Consider the following 16,287-nt stretch of genomic DNA (forward strand, 5'->3'; position numbering starts at 1 on the left):
GTCATTTGTTTAACTCTCCTTTCTTTGTTTCTTCCACTTTGACATATGTCCGTCACAGAACACAGTCCCTGTCTGGCCTGTTGGTCTCATTAACTGCTTCCTTTCATTGACTACTCACTTCTCACCCTACTCTCCTATTCTCTACTCTTTCATTGCCTAGCTGTGTTCAGGCTGAATAAATAGGCTTAAAGTAGGCCATTACAGGTGCTCTCTGGTCAGAGGTTGCTGGGATGTTGACTGTTTCCTGGATCCTGTAGGGCCCCAATCAGAGAATAGTTTATGAGGATGTCCTAAAAATGATGCAGGGACCAAAGGTGGTCCTTCAGGTAGTGTTAAGTTAGTGTTGAGCCCAGATGTTGCCTTCGGGGGTTGTAGACCCATGATAAATGAAAATGTGCATAGTCTTTAAGTTAACTCCTTAATCTGATAGAAGCAAACCCTCTGGTATTGTTACCCCTACAAGTTCCCTTTTGACTGCAGTTAATCCCCTATTCTACCCCAAATGTGATCTGTTTTCTGACTATACTTTATAGCTTTTTCTAGAAACTTTATATAGGTGGACTCATAATGTATAGTTTTTTAAGTCTTGCTTTATTTGTTTAGTGTAATATTTTTGATGTTCATTCACGTTGCATGTATTAGTAGTTCATTCCCCCCCCCCTTTTTTTTTTTTGGTGAGGAAGATTGGCCCTGAGCTAACATCTGTTGCCTGGCTTCCTCTTTTTGCTTGAGGAAGATTATTCCTGAGCTAACGTCTGTGCCACTCTTCCTCTATTTTGTGTATGGGATGCTGCCCCACAGCATGGCTTGATAAGCAGTGTGTAGGTCCATGCCTGGGATCCGAACCCAGGAACCCCCGGGCCCCCTAAGTGGAGTGTGCTAACTTAACCACTATGCCACCGGGCTGGCCCAGTAGTTCATTACTTCTTGTTGGTGAATAGTATTCTATTTTATGGATATACCACGTTTTGTTTATCCATCAGTTGATGTACATTTGGTTTGTTGGAGTAATGCTGCTATGACCATTTGCATACAAGACTTTATGTGGACATGTTTTCTTTTCTCTTGAGTAGATAACTTGTAGTGGAATTACTAGATCATGTGGTGAGTGAATGTTTAACTTTCAAGAAACTGCCGAACTGTTTTCCAAAGAGTCTGTACCATTTTACATTCCACCAGCAAAGTAGAGGTTTCTAGATTGTCCACATCTTTGCCATGACATAGTATTATCAGTTTTTTTTTCTAATTTTAGCCATTCTAGTGGATGTGTAATAGTATCTCGTGGTTTCAGTGTACATTTTCCTAATGACTAATGATATTGAGCATTTTTCATGTGCTAATTTGTCATTCGTATCTTCTTTGGTGAGGTGTTTGTTCAGAGATTTTGCCTATTTTTCATGGGTTGTTTGTCTTATTTTTGAGTTTTAAGAGGTCTTTATATATTCTGGGTACAAGTTTTTTACCGGTGATAAGTTATGTGGTTTGTAAATACTTTCTCTCAGTTCATGGCTTACCTTTTCTTTTCCTTAATGGTTTCTTTTAAAGTGTTTACTTTTTATGAAATCTAATCTATCAGTTTTTTCTTTTATGCATCATGCATTTGATGTGATATCTAAGAAATCTTCCCCTAATCCTCAATCACAATTATTTTCTCTTGTGTTTTCTTCTAGAATTTTTATAGCGTTAGCTGGTACATTTAAGTCTGTAATCATTTTGATTTAATTTTTGTGATAGTGTGAGGTAAAACGTACCAGTTTTTCCTTCACCACTATTTGTTGAAAAGACTTCTTCCCCCTTGAATTACTGTGGCTCCTTTGTTGAAAATCAGTTTGTCATAAATCTGTGAATTTATTTCTGGGCTTTCTGGTCTAGTCCATTGGTCTATATGTCTGTCCTTGTAATGCTACACTGTCTTGATTACTGTAGCCTACTGAAGTAAGCTTTGAAATCAGGTAATGTAAGTCTTTCAACTTTGGTTTTCTTTTTGAGGAAAAGCTTTTTGCTTTGGCTACTCAGGGTCCTTTGCATTTTCATACGCATTTTAGGATTAGCTTGTCAGTTTCCAAAAACAACCCCTGTTTTGGGTTTTGATATCTGTTTTCATAGGGATTGAGTTGAATCTGTAGCTCAGTTTGGGGAGAATTGCCATCTTAACAATATTTAGTCTTCTCATCCATGAACATAGTATTTCCCTCCATTTATTTGGGTCCTAATTTTTCTCTTAACAATGTTTTATAATTTCAGGATATAGGGTTTATACTTCTTTTGTTAAATTTATTCCTAAGTATTTTGTTCTTTTTGATGCTATTGTTAATGGGATTTTTTTCTGAATTTTATTTTTGGATTGTTAGTTGATGATATATGGTTTTTTAATACTGATTTTGTATCCTGTGACCTTGCTAAAATTCACTTACTAGTTCTAGTACAGTCCTGTGTCATTTAACGAGGGAGATACATTCTAAGAAATGTGTCATTAGGCGATTTTGTCATTGTGCAAACATCATAGAGTGTACTTACACAAACCTAGATGGTATAGCCTACTGCACACCTAGGGTGTATGGTACTAAACTTATGGGACCACCATTGTAGATGTGGTCCGTTGTTGACCGAAACATCATTATGCGGCACATGATTAGTTCTTTTTGTAAAGTCTTAGCATTTTCTAAGTATAAGAACACATTGTCTATAAATAAAGATGACTACTCCTGTCTCTGCTCAGTTTTTCTATTTATTTTTTATTCTGACTTTCTGTGTCTGCATAGTTTATTGTGTCAGCCAATGATTTGCACACTGGTTTTGCTCAAATACCTTTAGTTTGTAGGCCTTCCAGGATTTCTGTGTGATGTTGGAGAGTGCATTCAAGCTAGTTCTCAAGTCTCCTTGGCTATTACTTTTCACTGGGCTTTCTTGCCGCTCTGTCTCCCGCCCGTCCTCCTTCCTCGTTTGCTTGTGTAGTTTCCTCAGCCATGGATGTGTGGAGAGCTTATCTGAGCCCTTATTTCCAGGAGCTCCCTATGAAGTTTCTGGCCATTATACTGCTTGTCCTAACTGGAGCTACAACCTCCAAGCAAAACTGTGGGTTTTCCTCTTTTGTTCCTTTTGAATTTGCCACTTCTAGTTGGTAAAACCTTAGGTTTTCACCATCACCCCCTCCCTCCTGCCCACAACCTCCAATTCCACATTGAGTCCATATCTTTTGTCAGCAAGCAGCAAGTCTGCTCGTTTTTGCTGTCAGCCTTGTGCTGGTCAAACTACAATTCTCTGTGATTGATTGGGGTAGAGGCGTGGGGTTGGGAGCATTCCCAGGCAGGAAGGCCAAAGACTCTTACTGTTTTTACCTGAAGCTCTGGCTGGTGTTTTGTTTATAGTTTTTTTTAAAGAACAGTTGTCTCCTTCTGGTTAATATCCAGTCCCCTTGATTGGTTTTGTCCAGTTTGATACATGTTTTTTTGGAGAGGATCCTCCAAATCACTATTAGCCAGAAGTCCCTTCTTGTCGTTTTTTTCACTAAAGAGAACTGACTCTCTCAGCAGGCAGAGGAACATGTATTCTGCTGCTTAGTCCATTCACTCTGCCAACGTGGGCTTTTAAAGAGACTTTGTTATGGGAATAATTCTCTAATTGCTACTGGATGGGCCCGTCTAATCCAGTCTCCTTATTTAACAAATGATGGAACTAAGCCCTGGAGAGCTTGGGTGACAAGAAAGTTAGAGGCAGAACTGAGGTTATTAGAAAATGTCAGAACCTGGGTCTCTTGGATTATAGCATCTTTTCTGTTATACTAGTGACTCTTTATTTTAAGAGTTTTAAGTAAAAGTTTATTTTACTTTATTTTTATGCAGTTGAAATATCCTTATCCCCTTTTTTTCTCAAGCCAGGTCGCTCATGGGAACCAGTTTGTAAAGCAAAAGAAGGCCATGGCTTTATTGAGGCAGGTGTAGGGTCTCCTTTTCCCCTCCTAGGGGCTCGGGCTCTGGGGAACACTGAGGACTTTTATACGGTATAGCCAGGAGTTGATCTTTCTGGGTCCTTAGCTATAAAATGAGGGGCTTGGGGGAAGGAAGGAGAGTAGATAGTTTTTAAGTTTGCTTTCATCTCTGAAGTTATTTGATCCTGTGGCCAGAATAGGCTTTCGTGCCTTTAAAGCAGTGCAGTTCCCAGGATACCAAGAGAACACTTAAGTTGAGTCTTGAAAGATAGGTGGGATATGGGGGTTGGAGGGTTTAGGGTGGGAGTTGGGGTACCCCTCCTTATCAGGTAATCAGTCCAGTTAAATGGACTTTAGGGAAAACTTCCACATTTGGAAATAACATAGATATTAAAGTATATTTTGGGCAGTGGGTTAGGGGTATAGAAACATGCAAATAAAGCATCTGAAGAGAACAGATCCTCAAAGTGTAAGAAGCCAATTTGATGAACAGATTTTGCCCTTGGTCATTTTGTTTGTAAACAGTACATGTTAAGTTCATGTGTATTTCTTTCTTTCCAAGGCTCAAATGGTTTCCCTGATCCTGATTTAGTACTGAAGTTTGGTCCTGTGGACAGCACATTAGGCTTTCTTCCCTGGCACATCAGATTGACTGAGATTGTGTAAGTAATGAAAAGTGGACTGACTTTAATTTGATTCAGCAAGTGTTTCTTGAGCCCAGCACTGTACTGTGGTGGGAATTCCCAAAGAATTATAATACTGGATCCTTTCCCTCAGGTATTTCACAGTGTCAGTGGTAAAATAAAGACATATAAATGACTCAGACATAAGAGAGTGTGTGGTTGTGCAAATGTTTGGTATTGACACTATGGAGTGAGAGATCTCTGTGGCTAGAGCTGTTGATTCTACGGAAACAATGTGACTTGATCCGGGATATGTAAAATGGATATAATTTTTGTAATTAGAAAGGTGAGAAATGTAGGGGACAGTCAGGGGAAAAAAGAAAAACTGTGTGTGGGGCGGATAATGGCATCACATTTTAAAGAAGTAGTGAGGGAAGTGGCCACACCGGAGCAGAGAGTTAGTGTTAGATAGTAGTATAAGGTGAAATCACATAGTTTGGGGTGTTGACATTGGGAAGTCTTTAAACCCAGTGTAAGGAATGTGTATAGTTGTTTCGACAGGCAGTAGGAAACCGTTGAGCCTGTGGATAATGCGGGAATGGTGCTTTTGGGAGATTCGTTTGGCACCTGTGTACTAGAGTAAATTGGATTTGGGAAGCGATGAGGTAAAAAAACAAGTGAAGACAGGCCATAGCTGTAATTTAGGGGAGAATACAGTGATGAGAATGAAATTGCTTATTTAGAAAAGAGTTTGGCAAACTTTTTGTATAAAGGGCCGGATAGTCTCTTGCAACTACTCCACATTTGCTAGTGTAGCTGAACAACCACAGGTAATATGTAAACAACGTGTGTGACCGTGTTCTATTAAATTCTATCTCAAAAACAGGTGGCAGGCTCCGGGCTGTATTTGCTGACCCCTGATTTAAAATACAGGAGAGACCTAGGAGCCTTAAAATATATTTAAAAATGAGTCTTGGGAGGAAAATACTTCAAATTCTCTCTCTCATGAGAAGTAATTATCAAGTATATTTGCAGGCCTAGCACTTTACTAATTGTGGTAAAAGTTAGAGAAGAAATGAAATGACTCCTAAGTTTTTAAGCCTAAAGGCGTGAATTATGGTGTTATTGAGAGAAACGGGAAGTCAAAGGAGCATTGATTTTGAGGGAAAGATGTTGAATTCAGGGATAAGATGATTTTGAGGCCATAGTCTGTTTAGATGGAAACACTTAGGAGGGCAGATGAAGATGTCGAATTGGTGCTTCGAGGAGAAGTCTAGTACATTTGGGGATCGTCAGTACCTAGGAAGTAGAATTAGTTGAATCTATGAAAATAGAGGACTTCTCTGAAGTGTACATAGAAGAGCACAGTAGCAAGGGTTCTTTAAGAAAGCCCTCAAGCTCGAGGGCAGGAGGGGAAAAGGGTATCAAATAAAAAGGTAGAAAAGAACATGTAGCATATTAGGGTCAGAAAGGGCTGTAGATCATCTGGTGCTGCCTCGTTTTATAGGTGGGGAAAATGAGACATTAATCAAGCTTGTAACATAGTGGAATTAGAACCCAAATCTCCAGATTCTGGGTTTCCTTATAGTAGCATTTGTTTCTCTTGTCTCTCTTTCTCCAGGGATTTTCTTTTCTTTTCTTTGTTTCTTTTTTTTTTTTTTTGTGAGGAAGATTAGCCCTCAACTAACATCCGATGCCAGTCCTCCTTTCGCTGAGGAAGACTGGCTCTGGGCTACATCCGCGCCCATCTTCCTCTACTTTATATGGGATGCCGCCACAGCATGGCTTCACAAGCAGTGCATCGGTGCGCACCCGGGATTTGAACCTGCGAACCCTGGGCCGCCAAAGCGTAGTGCGCACTTAACCGCTGCGCTACCAGGCTGGCCCCTCTCCGATGGTTTTCCGTGTCATTTCAGGTGCCTTTCAGGTGGGCTCGGAGAAAGGTAGCAATGATGCTTTGTGAGCTTGGGAGTGGTTTTAGGGAAGAGTGTGTTTTAGAACAGATAGATGTTGGTTTGAATCTTGGCTATGCAGCTCAATAACATGACTTTGGAAAGCTATTTATACTTCTTTATATTTGTAAATGGGCATTTTAAAATGGAGTTGAGGATTTAAATCTGATAATGGATACCTAGCACCTAACAGGCTTTCCCAGGGATCTGATACATATGTCTGTCGTAGCTCTGTAACGTTATATTGAGCTTTGCTGTATGTCTGTCTGCTGCCCACCAGACTGTAAGCACCGTGATGACAGGAAAATGTGTTATTCATAATGTGGAGAAGTAGAAGGGTGGAGCCCTGACAGAACAGAGCGGGAAATAGCAAGACCACTTCTGAGGCACTGAGGGGTAGTGGCGCTAAGTGCTAATTGAGTGATAGGAGATGAGGCTGTTGATGAAGGAGGTAAAATGAGGAAGACTTAGGAAAGTGGGTAGTTTGAAGAGGACGTTTGAAGCAAGCTTTAGCAAGAGGAATGACATTAGATTTGTCCTTTGAGGATATCATTTCAGTAGAGTGAGTAAGATAGAAGGTTGATAGCAGAGATTATTAAGAGATAAGGAGATGAAGGGAAGTAGGTGACTTGTTTCAGAATTCTTGCCAGTCAAAGGAAGGATAAAGATTATATGCCAATTATATCTCAAGAAAGCAGGGGGAGAAAAAGGAAGGATAAAGAAAGCCTCGCTAAGGAGAACCACGGGATCAGGCAGGAGTTCATTCTGCCCGAGTGGTAGGTTTGTTCAGTCCTTGTTTGTGGGTACACGTATGTGACTGTAGAATGCTGAATGTGACTCTTGTGCTCTGACCCGTATTTGGCTCTGTTTGGAGTTTCCAAAGCCTGACAATAAAGCTGTATAAATTAGAGGTTTTTTTCATGTTAATTACTGAAAATTATTTTAAGCGCTTAAAATACTTAAAGGGGAACCCTCTGGCCATATGTTCACTCTGCCTTTAAAGTGCTGGTCTTCACACTGTAATCCCCCCCTTGAGCAACTGGACATGTGGAGATCAATACTGTTCATTTGTTGGTGCCTGTCACACGGCTTCAGTATATCCTTACTTGGGAGTGGTGTGCTGCTCTGCCTGCCGTAAGCCTGGCTTTCATAAACCTTCAGTGTTGGCTTTACTCGGACAGAGACGAGTTCTTGAAGTGAATTTGAGTGAGATCCTTTATAAATAGATCTCCAGTTTTGCATTAATCTAGATTTATACTTTAATAGGTTCTGAATCTCTCTCTCACTACACGTTGATTTTTTCTTCTTGTGGAAAGAAGGAGATATTATTTTTATTTGAACTGTTTCACGGTAAGTTTTACAATCATTTGGTAGAAATGGTTTGGCATACGTTTACAGTTTACTTTCTTCTGTCCTTATCCTCTTTTTGGTCATTACTCTTCTGGTTCCTCCCCCTCCAAATTACAGTATATCATCTAATTGGTTTTTTTCCTCTGTGCTTTCTTTTCAGCTCTTTGCCTTCCCACCTGAACATCAGTTATGAGGACTTTTTCTCTGCCCTTCGTCAATATGCAGCCTGTGAACAGCGTCTGGGAAAGTAGTGATCCCTGGTTGTATAATCCGATTTCAGGCTTTTGGAGAAAAGGACCCAAGTGACTCTGATGTTTACAAAGCACCTATGAAACCCTCTACACACCTAGTTCATAATCCTCATAATTTATCAACAAACACAAAAAAGTGTCTTACTTGAGAGTAAGAGTATGTGTGAGTGAGTATGTGTGTGTGTGTGCGTGTGTGTATGGAAATAAACTGATAAATGGGGCCGTATTGGAGAAGGAACTATGTACACCTGCACCTTTGAGCAAATAGCAACAGTGTTTTAGGAGCTGGAATTTCAGATTTAAAGGCTTCAGCCCCTCTACTTCCCTGTTTTGTGGGGAGGGTAGGGGTTGATTAGAACTCTCTGGTTGTCGTTTTGGGAGCAGGGGAATTATTTTCGTTCAGTCTTTCCTGGTGACCAAACTTTCATTTTTAAGAATAATATATTGACTCATTAAATGGAAGCATTCTGAGTTTGAGAGATCTCCAGAGGAGTGGAGTTCTCTTGCTCACGTGTTAAAAAGTTGCTCAACTTTGGAGCAAGGGGAATGAATACCTGTTTTCAGATGTCCGTCCATTTTCGTCTCATTGTTATTGTCAAACAATGTGACTTGAGAGTGTTGCCCTGGTGTCTTGTGTTCTGGGTTGTGAAGATCATTTGAAAAAGAACTTTACAACATTTAAATACAGAATTTAAAAAATTTAAATATTGTATTAGGCAGTCAAAAAAAGGTGAAAAGGTTGTAATCTTAAAGGTAGAAAGTTTCCTAAAAGAAAGAAAGTTTTGATTTTCTTTTTTGTTTGGTGGGCACTGTGCTAGATAGTACCCAAAGTTAGTTTGAAAAATATTTCAGTTATCTGTGTTTATTTAAAATAAACATTTGTGGGAAGTGACCAAGGCAGCTCTTCCTCAAAAGCAACCTGTTCCTCTTTGGAATAGCACGTTTAGGGCCATGTTAGAACCCAGGATTTTTACTCAGTAAATCCTGTGGGTGACTTTGCACGAAAGATCTTTAAGTAAGATTGAGACCCATGTAGGTAATACAATATTACCAAAGTCTACAAAAGTAATTTAAATTAATTTTACCTGTTCTCTTTCATGACAGAGAACAGTACTGGTTCTGTTATTTTTTTAAATGAGTAAATGATTTTTTGATAGGTGTTTAATATTTCTTCCCTCACTTCTGATCCTTGGACAGAAACCGTACTTTATATTTGATGGACTGTTTTCAGAAAAATCTTATCAACAAGTGTATAATTGTTATCTAAAATTAGAATGGAGTAGTTTAAATACTAGGTTTCAGAAGTCTGAAAAATAGCAAAGAAGACTGGATTTGAAAAGCAGGGTCTGGAATTGCTTGTCGAATTCTGAAGCTATGAAGAATAAATGTTTCGATTTTGGATTATAAAACCCCATTTACGATTTTAAAAATACACTTGAAATAAAATGATTAAACTAAATTTTGGTTCAGTGATATTACTTTGCACTTCATAGACCTTTGTACATCATAAGACTTGTTTTTTTGTCTTAATTTATTGCTAAAAGTTTTGTGTGAGGCTACAGTGTATCTCTAAACTTTACCAGAGAATTTTTTATATCTATCCCCCTGTACTGTGATCCATGTTCTCTTGAGGCATTTTTGCCTTAGTTTAAGACTGAGTTTATGCTTTGTAAACGTATGTCTTTTTAAAACATTCTGGAATATGTATGGCTTTAATGAAATAAATTTAATGGGCTTGATTGAAGTGATTTAACATTTGTTAAAATGAAGTTAGTCAAATAAATTATCCACTGGGGGTATAGCCAAAGGTTTTATAGTTGATTTCTTCTCCTTTTATTTTCTTTTTCCATTTCATAGCTGTTAATGTTACGTATCAGAGTAAATCTATAATCTGTGAGCTGAGTCTGTTATAATCCTGGGGAGAGACCCTTTAAACAAGTTGCTAAGGATTCTTAATTCACATGTTGGCATTCCAGATCCTGCTCCTCATGAGTTCCCCTGCTAGTACAATCTCCACAACTTGAAAGGCATTGGTCATTCTATAATTCCTGCCCCAGTCATCACTAGTTATGCATTATCAGGGCTCCCTTTGTACTCCCAAGAAGAACTGATAATTTTAAAGAAAAGCATTGTTTATGTGTATTGAGGGATATTGTCTTTAAATTGTTTCTTCTTGACACTCCCCACAATGGAAAAGTTATCACATTAAACCTGCTTTGTGGATGGCAGCTCGGAGTGTAGCAAGAAGTTGGAGGGCTTGAATTCCATTCCCACTTCTGGTTGTATTTTGTTTTTTAAAACTGATTACTGTTACAAAGTCTGAAAGCTGGTTTTGATGTGAAGAGCAAATTATGGTATATTGTAAGTAAGGCCTAATAATGCCTGTCTTAAGAGAGGAAGGTGTTAGAAGGTTAATGACAGTGCCAAATACACTGTGCAAATCTACAATTTAATCTTTGAATGTATGTTACTTGATTAGCTCCCTCCTTCAGTGTGATGGTACCATGCATAGAGTCAAATCCTTGTGATGTTTTGTATGGCTGTAGACTTTGGCAACATGTAAATAATGTGTAAAGCAAGTTTTTATTATTAAGGAATCAAATTTATTGAATTTTATTATTGAAAGTTGAAACTTAACATGTATGAACAAAAACAATAAAAGAATATACTCTTTTCATGGACTATAGTATTATGTGAATGCTACGTTTATTCTAAACCTGTAGGGCCTGCAGAAATCTAATGAGAAAATCATATGACTAGATAGCAATACTATTTTTTTAGGTGGTATGTTCTTTATTGAAATATATTCTCATTTTTACCAGGTGAAACATTTGGAATCTTATAATGTTATTTGCTTTTTGTTAGATAACAGCGAGATAAAATTCAGCTTTGCCATTGCTAGAATTGTGAAGATTCCACAGTAATTAAAATCTGAACTGATTTTTACTGAACATGGAATGCCAAATGAAAAATGTATATGTGTACTTTTTTAAAAAGAAATGGGACAGTTCTTGTCTGGACGGGAAATAGAAAGGTAAGAACTGTGGTTTGTCTTGCATTGCATAGAGTATTCACTTTCTAACAGGGGTCTAATTATAAGATAGTTGGCTTTTTATGCATAATTTTCATCTGAAATCAAGTTTTTCAAAGGCCACATTTTAACTTTGGTTAATAGGAAATGCCTTTAACAAAAATTAGCGTAGGGAAAGTTAAGGATAGTTTGAAATAAAACCCAGGAAACTAGATTAATGTCAGCAATTGTACAAGAATCTTAGTTGATAGGGCATAAACTGATAAAATTGGTGGAAAAGGGGAGTGCAAAAAGAATTTGCTTAAGGTTTGAAAAAAAATACACATCCTTTATAGAAAAAATTAGAGAATTCGGAGAAGCAAACGTAAAGGAAAATAACTTCTTATACCATTGCTCATTGATTACATTTTTGGTGACAATCCTACCAGAATTTTTTTGTACTTATATTTTAAAAAATGGATCCTACTGTAACAGGTTTAATAAAGAGATTCTTTTTGAACTACAAACTATAAATTAAGACTCTTGCGTTCTGTTTTGTACTTGGTTATTGTCTGGATATAAACGGTGACATCAGCACGTGAAAATAAAAGGTTTGGAAAAAATTATAATGCACATTGTTATCCTTAATAAGTAGTTAACCTTGGTCCAAATTTTTCAAGTAATTTTATACTCCTCTCTCTTCCCTCCATCTATCTTCTAGAGATTCAGAGACTATAAATTAATTTTAGCATCTGGTTTCATATCCAGATGATTACGAAAAATAGATGTACTCCCAGGTAAAACTATTTGGGTTATCTGTTTTTGACCATGTTTATACTCCCCTTCATTTAGTAGTTACAATTGAAGTTTCTTTTATGAGGACAACAAAAAAATCTGTTGTTTGTCTCGGAGAAGGGAAGCCTGAGCAAAATGAAAAAATCAGAATGTAGGTAAGTGCTAACAGCATGGTTATACTTGTATAAAGTATCTAATATTTCCATTCTGATGAAGATTGATTTCAACTGCTTATCTTTAATGGATTTGGTTCTGTGAACCCTTTATTTTGATAAATGTGTATATTGTAATGTTATTCTTCAGTAACAGCTGTACATAACAACTGCCTTAAATTTCTTATTTTTACAAAATTTAATGGAGTAGATGAGTAATGATAATAGTAACCAGCTGTTCTCCAGAGAAGAACCTATATTTTAATTAGATTTCAGATAATTAGAAAATGGGACATAAAAATGTGGAAGTTACTTAACTGGAGATGTTTGACAGCATTTGTCTAGTGCAGTGGTTCTCAACTGGAGTGATTATGCCCTCCAGTGGACATCTGACCGTGTCTGGAGACAGTTTTGTCACAGCTGAGAGGGGAAAGGAATAATACTGGTATCCAGTGGGAAGAGGCAAAGGATGCTGCTAAATATGGTATAACGCACATGACAGCCTTCAAAACAATATCCGGCCTCAAATGTCGGCAGTGCTAAGCCTCAGAATCTTTGGTCAAGTGTGAATTTTTGGGGGAGGGTGGTGATGATGCCTAAAATATGTTCTAGGGTAGTTGTAAACAAGTTTGTTTAGATTTGCGTATATACACCCTAGTTTAGAGATAAACATATATGCGTATTTTAATTATTTGAAATATGTTCACTTTTTCCCGCTCATGAGTTCTATTCCCTATTTTCACATTTGTCTTTGATATTCTGAGACACCTACCAGTTTTTCAAAGCTTGTCAGCTTGTTGTCTAAGTTTATTTGAAAGAAGGTAATGTTTTTTGAAAGGTAGTAATGTTTTATACACGCATAATGTTATAAGAAGTCCCATGCTTCAAATTACCTGTTGTATAAATATCAAGTTAGCAGTTTCTTTCATTCACCCTGTAGATAAGTGACTTCCACATTGTAACCACTTATATTGTTCTTAAAAATGATCTTTAAAATGCTTGTTGTTACATGTCCTATGCTTGTTTTTGAGGTCGTATCTCCAAGAGTAGTGACTAAATCATTGTTAAATTTCTTTGCCTCTTGTTTTTAAATAATTTATCTGGTGACCTTTTTTAGCCCTCTGAACGTAACATTGATCGAAGTGGCTTCAATCTAATGTGATTTCCCCAAATATAACGTGCAATTCAGATAAGTGATTAGAGTGCTCCCCGTGAAGAGATTTCGCTTGGCCTGGAGAAAGATGACTTTTCTGAGGGATAATTTTGGAGAAATAAACCTGCTTGTGTTCAGGTGTACATGGGATATGTATGTGTGTTTGAAAATAGTCCTGATAAGTCTGTCATTGACTTTAGAGTGTGAGGTACAACACCAGATAGAGAGTATTCAGGAGATTAACAGGGTTGCATGAGGAATATCCAGGCAGATGAGTTCATTCCATATTAATGTATGAGAGACATGGAAGCTGAAGCTCATCCATACAGAGAGACGCAGACTAGCAGGTTGATGGCAGAACCAGACCCCACGGGGTAAAGTCTGAGGCCCTCAGCTCATGAGGTGGAATATAAGACCAGCCATGATCTCGTAGCATGTCAATTAATGATGGTTTTAATTAATTTAAAAGAAAAAAAATCATAGCTTCCCCACTTCTTGTGGGCCCAGGAAAAGAAAAGTGAAGTTAACAAAATGAGCTTGGGTACATATTCTATGCGTGGACGTAGAAGTAGGGTTATGGCTGCCGTGTCAGTGGGTAATTATTGCCTCGTTCCCCTTCACGGGACCTGTACTATACTCTACTTCCATTTACAGTATGTGAGAGTGCCTATTTCTTTGAAGTCTTGTCAACTTTTAGATTTTTGCCAATTTGATGGATGAGAAATGTTTTTCTGTAGTTTTAATTTGCATTTTGTGGTAGATTGTGTTTCCAAAGATGGCTGTAACAATAGTTCCCATCCCACATGGTTTTTTACAATGTTACCTTGCCAGTTTTCCGTGAGGTAGTCTGTTTCCCCTTTCCTTGAATCTGGGCTGGCATTGTGACTGACTATGATTAATGGTATGTGTCAGAAGTGACATTGCAGCTTGCAAGTCTGCATCTTAAAGATTTGCTTCCTCTTTTTTGTTCTTGGAGTCCTGAGCCATCACATAATGAGGTCTGTCTGTCTTGCTGGAGAGACTACTTGAGAGAGAGCGAGAGAGAAAGACTTGAGGGTAAAAATGATAAGGTATTTCTGTTGATGAATAAATAATATGGTACATATGGAAAAAATAGAAAAGATTTATTATTGAGTGCTTGCTTTATGCCAGTCATTATTTTATACATTTTACACATATTATTTAATCCTCATAACAATTTTATGATGCAGGCATCGTTAAAATTCCCAAATAAGGAAATGGAGACATTGGCAAAAGAAAAAAAAGAGGGGGGCAACTAATAGTTTTGTTACTCTCTGAACAACCTCAACTATTATTAGTAAGTCAGTTGTGGAAGACTTTTCGGCTTCTCAAGTGGAGCCAGGTCCAGACAATTCAGTTACTGCAAGACTTACTGTGTCCTTTATCTGCGACTTAAATGTGGCTCTCAAAACAGCACCGCATACTGGTGGTGCAACTGGCCTAGCAGATGGAGATTGATGCCCCCTGCAGAATTTCACAAATGAATCTGGAGTTTAATTTGCTACAGATATATATATATATATAAAATATATAGAAGTATATAGCATATACATAAGAGTGTATATATAAATAATAGCATGCTATCAGTGTATAATTATTTTTTTTAAGGAACACCTTCCTCATCTAGGAAATTTGGGATTAAGGCAATCTCAAGTGTATAACTCAGTTGAAAACCATATGGAGAATCTTGATATGGAGATGTAGACTAAAACCTTTTAAAGAAGTCAGTATGGCTTAGGTTTCATGATCAAACTGGCAGAAATAGCTAGGTTTTTTAAGGCTGTTCTGTCCTAGGACCATACTTTGACACAGTGACATTTTACCTCTATTGTGGTGGGCTAAAGGCAGGATATAGGTGGAATGGATTGTCTGAAGCACAATTCTATGTTTCTGGCATCTTCTTGCTTCCTCAGGATTGTGCATCTGCCTCAGTTTCCCTGGTTCTTTAATTTTCTATTCATTCTCATAGTGCCTCTTACCCCTTTCTCCTCCTGGCCTCAACTTTCCCTGTGGAGCTTATCCCTTTAGGTGTGTTTTAATTATCTACTGCTAAATAATGAAGTATGCCAAAATTGACTAGCATAAAACAAGAACTTTTATTGTTTCTCACCACTCTGTGGGTCAAGAGTTCGGACAGGGAATAGCAGAGATGACTTGTCTCTGCTCCACATCATGTCTGCTGGGGCTAGAATGTCGAAGATGGTTTCCTGACTTGCGTGTCTCATGCCTCCACTAGGAAGTCTCCAATGGTGAGGGTTTGAATGACTCTGCTGGGGTCCTGTGTTTAGTGCCTTGTTCTTTCTGTTGTCTGGATTCCTCAGTTCTTCTCCATGTAATCTCATGACCTCTCCCTCTCCACTTGGTGTTTCCATATGGCCTCTGTAAGTGGTGTTTCCAGTGGGGTAGCCAGACTTCTTACATGGTAGGTCAGGGCTCACAAGAGTACAAAAGCAAAAGCTGCCAGGGCTTCTGCCTTTATTGGTTAAAGCAGGTCACTAGGCCAGCTGAGATTCAAGGAGAGGAGATTACACAAGGACGCTTTGGGAGTTACCAAAGAAAACAGTGTAATGTCAGCATCTCTACCATGTTTGTGTCCAACCGTTGTGTGCCTGCACTTGCCGGACATTTGGTGAAAGCTTTTTCTCCATTCTTGCATCAGGTCAGATCCTTATTTCAGTTGCTTATGCACAGGTACAAAAATAATTACTTACATGCCATTTTTATCATGCTATTGCTTCTTTGGGTTAGGTCAGATTTGTAATAATTTTGGTCAGAGGTTAAAGGCAGAATTTAGAGAGCAATGAGCTGTGCCTTATCTTCAAAATAAAGATCTGATCAGAACAAAGAGGAAATTTCTGAGAAGAATAGGTAAATCCTGTGGGTTGATTTTTTTTTTTTTAACCAACATTCTTAAGGTATAATTTATGTACTATAACTTAAGGTTTAATTAACATAACATAGATCTTAAGTGTTGTTTCCCTGAATTTTGACAATTTCATACAGCCATGTAAACACTACCCAAAACAAGACATAAATCATTTTTATCACCACA

General features: G+C 38.0%; 1 protein-coding gene across 1 annotated transcript in view; it reads left to right on the forward strand.

The window, feature by feature from the left end:
• Positions 1-10,785, forward strand: part of NUS1 (NUS1 dehydrodolichyl diphosphate synthase subunit) — a 28,408-nt gene extending 17,623 nt beyond the window's left edge. The window contains exons 4-5 of the mRNA XM_004422260.3: positions 4,491-4,590; positions 8,014-10,785. Of these exons, the coding sequence (XP_004422317.1) occupies positions 4,491-4,590; positions 8,014-8,104 (191 nt within the window). The 3' untranslated portion in view covers positions 8,105-10,785. The remainder of the gene's footprint in view (positions 1-4,490; positions 4,591-8,013) is intronic.
• The last annotated feature ends 5,502 nt before the right edge of the window (positions 10,786-16,287 follow it).

This window comes from Ceratotherium simum, chromosome 19, assembly GCF_057802395.1.
Source record: "Ceratotherium simum simum isolate JZ-2026a chromosome 19, ASM5780239v1, whole genome shotgun sequence".
NCBI lineage: Eukaryota > Metazoa > Chordata > Mammalia > Perissodactyla > Rhinocerotidae > Ceratotherium > Ceratotherium simum.